Below are 9783 nucleotides of genomic sequence, written 5' to 3' on the forward strand. Positions count from 1 at the left end.
TTGTCACATGAGGGACGCCACTGAAAACACAGGCACATTAAACACGGTTTAAAAAATGAGCTCAAGGTTTATTCAGGAAAATGTCTAGACAGTGTTTGTTTTCATTCAAGGAAGAATTCAGCACAGATATTATTACACACAAATAAACTTGAGTTAAGGTAGAAAGACTTATTATTGGATTATAGACTGTATGCATTTATAAAGTTTATGGATTTGGAAAAATAACCTAGAAGTCTAAATAGGAGATGGATGGAGGTGGAAAAAAAATAAACATTTAAGTTAATGGCCTCATGTATCTGACTAGCTTTGTTACATGGAGAAACACATACCTTCTGTTACTAGTAAATGTATAAAAGTCATACAACTCATAGACGAGTCCCCTTATTCAGTTTAATTTAAATGAGGGCTCCATGGACCCCCGATGCTCTACAAAGACAATCTAGGATGAAACTAGACAGATACATGAACTTCATTTAAAAAGAAAAAAGATTAACATTTGGTAGATGTTTAAACAATACATGCCCAAAATATGTAGTTAATTGTTCCAATGCATGGGATTCAATACATAAAACAGAATTAAAGATTGAGAAATCAAAGCACAATGTTTATTGATACGGTTACAAACTAAGTTTGGAAACACGGTTGTATGGTTTCCATGGAGTGCTTTGAAAGTCAGCAACAATTAAAAAGAAAAAACAAACAGTCAACAAATTAAAAACAAATCAAATGTTCTTCTGCGAGCACTTAAGTTACATTCTTGTCATTCTATTTACAAAACGATCACCATTAAAAAAAAGACCAAGATTTGCATTTACAATTTTGTACATAGATGCTGGAATGGAGCCTGCTCCTGCTGAAAAACAAGATAAATTGCATCATTAAAAAGTTATTTACTAATATAAATTGGTATATAATATACAATTCCGAATCTGCCTTTACTCACCTATAAGCGATTCAGGAGCGTGTTGTGGATGTCTTCGTAGACCCGATTGTACATCTCATCTTTCGTTTTTAAGCCATCGAGATATTCTGATCAATGAAAAGCAACAATGATTATCTTTACAAAATATGATGCATTTTTATTTGAAACCGAACATGAGGGTGTAAACCGCACCAATTTGCAAACCGCAGCTCTCCATCTCACGTGTGTGTTTCAGGTACATGGGCCACACGTGACCATCAAAGAGGCCGGGAGGATCAGGGACATTATACTGCCGTGTACTGAAGGAAAAACATAATACAGAATGATTGTTCCAGCCGCCCATATTTAGTTTTATTCATGGGTTGCATTTTCAACACACCTTCTCCTGTTCTTGCACTCTTCATATGGGATGGTTATATAGTAACTTTTGTCAAAGACATCCACCAAAGGCCTGTTCGGAGAGACAAGAGTTTAATGCTCTGATTAAAATAAAGTTTGTCACAAGCTAAAAGAACATACACGGGAACTGACTCGTTTACTGATTACAGCACATGTTAGGGGGTTTAACACAGCGACCCAGTCCCATGTGCAACCCAAAGCCCAACGCGCTTCCTTATCTACACCCATGCAGGAAGTCACATGACCAGCACAGAAATGTCAAACTGTACACCGTGTGCCCTTATGCGCTCAACGCGAGATATGCAGAAAGAAAAAAAATCTAATCTTTGCCATTCATGAGGTCTGGCCCTCAAAATGTGAGATGTGCCACTCACTTGTAGTTGTACAGTAGAAATCCTTCTACGATAAGTATGTGAATTTGGATCTCGGGGTCATCCATCTCGGCGGCCGGGGTCACCTGGACACCGTGAGAACGGGCAAACTTGACCGGGTTCTCCATCCAACCCTTGATTGTGTTCACCATGGCCTCCATATCTAAAGACGTGATCACTGCGAAAGAAGAACGGGAACATTATGAACGACTGGAAATGTGAAAATGAGCTCAATTTGAATGACAAAGCCACACTGGAGGCAATGGAAATGGATTGGGAGGGACTTTTTTATAACGTTTGTTAAAGGCGAGGCGAAAAATGAGTTATTTCACTCCTACGGTCACATGTTCTTACCATCCCACTGTTTAAAGCCGTCCGCTCCGACTGCTATCTGATCCGGCGGCTGAAATAACAGTGACCAGTAAAACACTGCAGCAACTGTCATCATCTATGTCTGTTGTGTATAATGCAGCCAAACTGCTGATCTAGAATCAGGTCTCGCTGGTTTTAACCTGATGAACACAACTTGACACATGGGAGCAAACTGATCATGGATCAGCACTCATGTTGCACAGATAGACTACCCTCTCCCTTATTACAGCAAAATTTACATATATAAAAAGGAACTAAAAGGAGCAAAAAGGTTTACTTATTACTTCCAAATTAAAGCCGAATTGTAAATGTAACACTAAATTTAGTTTAAAATTCATGCAAGCAAGTTACAATATGGAACGTAAAAAAAGCTCAGTGTGTTTAAATGGTAACACAAACAAAAACGTATTAAAGTAAAAAAATTGTAATTGCGTTAAACCCACCTTGAAAAAGTCATCCTGGTGAACCACACAACAGTTTGGCAAGGCTTTTATTAACCTGTTCGTCAAGGTGGTTTTACCACCATTGGTCACACTAGAAATAAAATGATGTTGATCTTAAAAAAACAATAGATCCCATTTAAAATGGTAGTAATGCAAAAAAGATGAAAGAAACCAGTTCGACTAATTGTATATATTGCTAAGGTTAGCAAGTAAAATGGCGGGATGTCTCATCACAACAACAAACTGGCACACGTTTATATTATCATGCATAAGACTCTGCTTTCGAATACAATAACCAGTTAACAGGTTTAATATTTAAAAAGTCTAAAACGTCTTACAGCGACATGTACAAAGAAAGCGTTTCTTTGATTTTAGGCTTTTGTTTTAAAGCTGGTGTGCGAAATCTAGTCTTGTAACACACAGCACAAAAAGACATTGGCGAAACAATTAATAATAAACGCAGTAAACTTACATTTACAACAATAAAAACACAAGTTTAATAAAATGACATTTGTTAATAAGGTGGTAAAGACCGTTACAACATCTTTAGAACTTTCGGCGCGCAAAGGTTTTTAAATCTCCCGCTCAAAGTTTAAACAGGAGTTTCAAAACTCGCGATACATTACAACAGCCGTCAAATAAGCAGCGAATCGGTCTAACAAAAACGATAACTTACTATTATCCATATATCAGCTATATCATTGCGGTTACCTACTTTACCCACATGGTTAGACTAGTACAAATAGAAATACGATGTTATTGTTCTCAAAAAGATACTTACCCGCCTATTCCTATAATGTACTTCATCGTTTCCGTGCTGGTTACTCGAGACGTTCTAGTACACAAGCCGTGGAAAATGTAGAATATAACAATTAATACAATTCCCGAGTGAAGCAAATTCCTCGTCTTATCACCACAGTCACACTAATGCGCTGAACGAACACACTCGCACGTGGCTATATAAGCAAACTAATACGTCACAAGGAAGGCGTGGCTAACGGGCTAAGCAACTAATCGTTTCGGGGAGGAAGAACGTGCAGGCCGTGCAGAATGACAAAACTCGCAGGAATTTTTTATGAACGCAAGAATAAATTGTACAAAATAAGTTACTGGAGCTATAAATATAGACAGCTATCAAAATGCGGGTGATGTAGATTAGTATGTTTTGAGTTGAACTAATGTCTAAAGAATGTAAAGCATGTAATGTATAATAAAATGTAAAAATACATAGTCATATAAAGAAATGAAAATTCCCGTTGCATTAAAGTGCTCATATATAGATTGAATTCCGGTAATGAAATTCTTTCCTGTCATACCAGCTGGCAAGAGCAGTGAGTTCATTAAAAGGCTTTAGGGTGTTATCTTGAAATGCAGATATCGTTGAATGAACCCATACATATTTAGGTTAAGGGTCCCATGACACTTCTAAATTGTACATGACACTTCTAAACACCACGTTCCACGATGTCTCATAGAGGAAAAAATCCAATGCATCCTAAATGGGCATTTACTATGGAGAATGGATATTTTATCCACTTTTATATTTATAGTGTTATATATTATTATATTAAAAAAAAGTACATTGCCTGCCATTCAATGGCAATCAAACGTGTAAATTAATGTGTTTATGTTTTAATTATATTACTATAATCAGTCATGTGTGAGTGATTTAAAGCCAAGCAGTCAAGTGTATAAGTAACAAGGGCACAATTTATGACTAGAATTGTTTCCTTTCGCCAAATTAGCTGTGTACGTCCATGACAAGTGAGGGTCATTCTTTATTTAGGCCATAGAGAGTGTGACTGGTCATTCAGTCTTAAAGACCTCTGATATATCAGTCAGACATACTGAAATAGTCAGGTCATGAGATGAGGCGTATGTGGTCATAACGTCATCTAAACAATTCTTTTAAGACTCAGAAACACCAGCTTAGTTTAGATATGAGTTGATATTGTTTGTGGCTCAAATATTATTGGTTTTTATATAAGTAAAGTTAAACAATATATTTTAATACGTATTATATATATATATAGAATTAAGGGTGCAACATAACTAATAAATCGTGACTAATCGTCTGCAGTATAAAAGTTTTTGTTTACATAATATATGTTGGTGTAGTGTGTATAATAATTATTTATATATAAATACAATTTATATATATAAATACACATACATGTATATATTTAAGAAATATTTACATGTGTATATACGTTTTTGTATTTATATATAATTTATATGATGTTTAAATATTAATTTATTTATCTTAAAATCATACATGCATGTGTTTGTATTTAGGCCTATACATAATTATTATACACAGTACACCAACATATATTATGTAAACAGAAACTTTTATTCTGCAGACGATTAGTCGCGATTAATCATTATGCAGCCCTAGGGTCCATATTAAAATATGATCCCAAAATTAAATATTATGTTTGTGTCAAAAGTATTTCTGCATCCACGGTGGTCCTTTTAGCATTATTAAGTAAATGTTATATTGTGTATGAAAATAACACATTTGGTAACACATACGAAATCAACACAACATGGTACACCAGAATGTTTCATTTAGGATCTTATCAAACATAAGGCAACAAAAACGCTACTGCACATTAATGCCAAACAATCAGAGTAATATGACTGACACTTATCATTTACAAAAGCTTATAATGAAACAAGATGAAAATAATACATTCCAAGCGAAACAAATAAAACAAATATCAAGTTGCATTCGTTTAGGGCACAGGGAGAAGTACAGAGGAAGAACGACGGCTCATAACCCACATGCACCACCCATCAAATCGAGCAGATTTAGGCAGGTGACAGGTCACATGACATTCGTAAAGATGACACTGGTTAGGGACATAAAGCAGGGAACGGCCTATTTCAAATATTACGTTGAATGCAGCAGTACATCTGCTTTTGGACAAAGCAAAAGCGCAACCTGTTGGTGGATATTCAGACCCCCTGTTGTAATTTGTGCCTTGGCAAACCAAAGTAAGCACGTTCCTCCTCTTTCTTGCTGATCTGAGACGAGTTTGAAGTTTCCTAATATATGTATTAATATACAGTGTATATATACTGTATATATTATATAAGATATGAAAGACGGTCCAAGATCAGCAGTAAAGAGTAGTGTGTAGCTTATAGGCTTTCCCATTCAGTGTCCATGATCTTCAATAGCTGTTGTCCTGAAAGCAAACGTGTTTGGATGTCTGAGTCATTGTTGTCGTAAAGAAAAACACTGAAAGCATTGTTACATTGTGTCACGTGCCGTCGCTCACCTCTCTGGATTGCTCGAGTCCTTTTGCTGTTTGTGCTGTTGATCTCTCTGCTCCTGCTCCATACTAAAACAAAGCAAAGCATTTGGGGTAAATAACCCTGTGCTTGACTTTCAACACTCCAATCGACATACTGTATAAATAGTGCTTTTTGAGGAGATTGTGTGTTACCTCTCCATTCTTGCTTTAATTCTTTCCTCTTCGAACCTGCGAAGAAAAATCCATCATAAAATCAGTCAGTTTTGTGTTAACGTTAGATAGTCAGACGATCACAGATTTACTGGTCCTTACTGTAAGACACACTCTGGGATCTGAATATGCTCCAACGGGACGATCTTCTCCAGTTCTTCCAGACTGTGCACGTAACGGATCTTATTCATGAACTTCACACTGAAGAGTGACACAAGAATATCATTTCTGCCTATGTTTAGGCCACGTAAGGATTTCAGAAATAAGATAAAGATGATGCCACGGTACCTGATGAAGGGTTTGGAAATGGCCAGGACGGTCCGGATAAACCAGGACGGGTGAGTGATGATGAGTGACTTCAGGTTCTTTCTCAGCCTTAACATGCAGATTAGATGACGTTTCTCTTATTATGTATATCTTAAGTTATTTAAACACAAAGCAGATGTGTATAAAAGTTTTTTTTTTTCATACCTTCTGTCAATCATCTGATAGCATTTCTTCAACCAGCTAATGCCTGGCATTTTACTGCGAGGCGTTCCTCCATTAATGTAAATGATCAGGTAGTCCTCCGCCACCAGCATCTCCAAACTGCTCACCACGTACCTGAGGGATGGCACGCATGAGAATGAACGAGTGAAGAGAAGCCAAATTACATAAACGTAGTGAGTTCAAAATGATTTTTTTACACAAATCTATCGTATGCCTGAAGAAATATATAGACTTACATAGACATACAGTATATAGGACCACATAGACTTAGAAAGAATATGTATTTCTAGTCTATATGGTCCTATATATAGATATATATAGATATACATAAACATATACAGACTTACTGTATATAGACATACAACATATAGACTTATAAGGACATAGATACTATAAGTCTAGATAAGTATATTGACTTATATAGAAATAGATTTATACAGTATTGGACTATATAGCCACACAGTGACACATATAGACATACCGAACATATGTTTTTATAGACTTATACAGGACTATATATACATACAGTATATAGAATTTTATCACAGACATAAATAGAAATATATAAATTTATATGTGAATATATATACAGTACACGTATATAGACCTACATATTCCTTTATAGATTTATATAGACTAATATAAATTATATTGGAACACTTTTACAATACAGGGTGCTTTTCTTTTTTTTAACTTAAAAGCCTCGGTTGTTATAATTTCAGGAATGAATTCTTTTTATTAAAATTTTGTTCATTTTTTCCCCCTTGCAGCTCAGTGGTTGGAGCATGGCGCTAGCAATGCCTAGGTCATGGATTCGATCCCTGGGATTGCACATACTCAGAAACAAAATGTATAGTATAATGCATATTATGCCAAATGCATAAATGTAAATGTTTATTTTTTAATTTTTGTAGTAAATATTTCATCTCTGTAGTAAACATGTATGCCGTTTCCTTACAGAAAGAGGTTTTCCATGAGATAATGATAATCTGGACAGCTGCTGTCGGGAAGGTAACAGGCCGAGAACACAATGATGGCGTTCACACCCTCGCCGTAGTATCCTAAACACAGAAGACAATTCAAGATGCAGTAGAGAAGCATGTGATCTCCATTAATATCACTTTGGGAAGACGCGAGGTACCTCCATGTGATATGACACGTAGATAGGGCCGAATGACCTGCATGTCAATTCGATGTTCCTGTTCTCCGATGATCACAGTCCTCCACAGACGACCGTTGACACCGGACCCGTCCACGGCATCTCCTTCAACGTCGCTCTCAGCAGGGGGAGGTTTGGCCGAGGCCACAGGCGTATCATCTGGAAATACATCCATCATACATATACATACATCCATTTGTGTGGATCTAGATGTTTAACACTGTATAAATCATAAAGTAATGATGTGGCACAGCCCTTACCCTCCCAGTCCAGGTCGTTGCCATTGGTGATGAACTCCAGAGAGTCGGTCTCATCGGGGGTCTCGATATCGTCCACGTTAATATCCAGATCATCCGGGGTCTCCAGAAAGTCATCAGAAAGCAAGGAACCTTCGCTCTGGTCCAGGGACAAGTTCATGTCCGGGGCCACCAGCGTACGCCGCTTCCGATGAGCCACGCCCCCTCCAGCTCCACCAATGAGGAGGGAGTTTGGGGGAGCTGAGCCAATAGAAATAAGCGTTACCGAATTACAAAATGTTAAAATGTGCAACACAAAGATGTTTGAAACAAAATCACTTACAAGTTCTCCCCTCACTCAGGGCACAGGACGAATCCATGTCACCCTCCGCAGGAAGTGACCTAATAAAAACATCATTTGAATTCCTTTCAATTGTTTAAAATTCAACCTTTTGTGGTGCACAGAATGTAGAAAGTTTCGCAAATGAATTTTCGGGTTCTGTTCCTTTAAAAGGGGATCAGATATGTAATTGAGCAGCGTGGACCCCCGGGGGTCCTCGCATACATAATAGTGGGGGTTGTCAGAGCCGACGGGCCGCAGCTGCTGCTTCTGTGCAAGAAAAGATGCTATTTAACCTGAAGTGAACGTCGTTTCGAATCAAAGGAATGGAGAAAGACATCAACAAAGCAAAATATCCACCCTGAAAGACTGCAGAATGCGTGCAACAATACTAATTTATAGTAGTCAATAAACATCTATTAATATAAAAAAATGCATGAATCATAGTCTAAATGAAGTATGATCCATATAGAGCTTTATCAGATCTTCAATACTCAGAGAGTATTGAAGCATCCAACATGTTCAAGATCTAACACAATGTGTCATTTCAGCATGCTTTAAAAATAGCTTTCAAAGACAGAGCCCACAAACGCACATCAAAGATGCTTACCTGCTACTTAAGAAGAACAAGGTTTGTTGCCGGTTTCTTATGATGTGACGCCTCACTCAATGCACTCGTGAAATGTCATTGTCCTAAAGATGTTTAATATTTAACAAGCATCACTTCCAGGAACACAGCCGTATGTCTTCTAATCCTCACCTCCCTCCATTTTCCTGGTGATGCTGCTTGTGTTGTTGGCAGCTCGCTGCGTCACATGATGACGTGGCTCCTTTCCATTTATGGAGAGAGCTGCACCTGCTCCTCTCAGCATCCGTTCAGCATCTCACGCTGGAGTTGCTCAACCAATGATGCTCTTTGCATCCAGGGTCAGAAGCTAATTCACAGCTATTATTTGGGAGGCTTTCTCATAAATGAAGAATAAAAAAATCACAATTATTTTTTATTTGAACTTTTCATTTCAGAGCTATCAGGTCCTGTACTGTAAGCAGTGATGTACTGTAAGTGAAAATGTAGGAAAGAATCTAGCAAACAAACAGGCCTATTACAGTGTTCTGTTTCAACAGTTGATCATGTCTCCAAAAAAAAACGTTTAATTGATCTTTTTAAATACGTTTAGTCATTTTCCTTTTTTCTACTGAAGGGTTGGGGTGAATAGGGCATTTGTTATTTAGGACCATCCACATCCTGTGACCACTGAAACACAACAGACCCTTAGAAATGGTAAAATCTGGTTAAACACTATTACACCTTGAGCCAATAGATGGCGCTAGTAGCATAAATTTCACTTTCATAGTTCGACGTTTGTATTGAAGTTTACACAAACATGATTATTGTAATACGTTTATTTATTTGTTCTTTTATTTCGTTTATTTTGATTTTAAATATATGTATTACATTATTTAGTATTTTTTTGTTTTGTGTGTTTTAATTATTTTTGTAGTTTATTTAACACTTTTTACTTTGTTTCTTTTATTATTAAGATCATTTAGTATTGCTTTTGTTCTTTTACTGTATTAC

At 36.9% G+C, this 9783-nt stretch overlaps 2 protein-coding genes across 5 annotated transcripts; both read right to left on the reverse strand.

The window, feature by feature from the left end:
- Positions 1–48: 48 nt before the first annotated feature.
- mibp (muscle-specific beta 1 integrin binding protein) lies at positions 49–3574 on the reverse strand. 4 transcript variants are annotated; one of them, XM_057325015.1, is made up of 8 exons: positions 3289–3574; positions 2508–2598; positions 2047–2095; positions 1696–1870; positions 1302–1373; positions 1115–1221; positions 944–1029; positions 49–850 (listed from the first exon to the last, which is right to left on the reverse strand). In XM_057325015.1, the coding sequence occupies exons 1-7, from the start codon at positions 3312–3314 to the stop codon at positions 944–946; spliced, it is 606 nt and encodes a 201-aa protein (XP_057180998.1). In that variant the 5' UTR covers positions 3315–3574; the 3' UTR covers positions 49–850. The 4 variants fall into 4 exon arrangements, with proteins under 4 accessions (XP_057180998.1, XP_057180997.1, XP_057180999.1 ...); XM_057325014.1 differs by having other exon boundaries at positions 49–853; positions 3289–3568; XM_057325016.1 differs by lacking the exons at positions 2047–2095; positions 2508–2598 and having other exon boundaries at positions 49–853; positions 3289–3562.
- Positions 3575–5059: 1485 nt separating this feature from the next.
- atcaya (ATCAY kinesin light chain interacting caytaxin a) lies at positions 5060–9007 on the reverse strand. Its single transcript, XM_057325005.1, has 11 exons — positions 8815–9007; positions 8208–8266; positions 7889–8125; positions 7611–7787; positions 7428–7530; positions 6452–6583; positions 6269–6355; positions 6083–6181; positions 5963–5998; positions 5795–5857; positions 5060–5701 (listed from the first exon to the last, which is right to left on the reverse strand). Exons 2-11 carry the CDS (start codon positions 8242–8244, stop codon positions 5671–5673), a joined length of 1002 nt encoding a protein of 333 aa, XP_057180988.1. The 5' UTR covers positions 8245–8266; positions 8815–9007; the 3' UTR covers positions 5060–5670.
- Positions 9008–9783: the final 776 nt, after the last annotated feature.

Source organism: Triplophysa rosa, linkage group LG25 (genome assembly GCF_024868665.1).
Source record: "Triplophysa rosa linkage group LG25, Trosa_1v2, whole genome shotgun sequence".
In the NCBI taxonomy this organism is placed as follows: Eukaryota; Metazoa; Chordata; class Actinopteri; order Cypriniformes; family Nemacheilidae; genus Triplophysa; species Triplophysa rosa.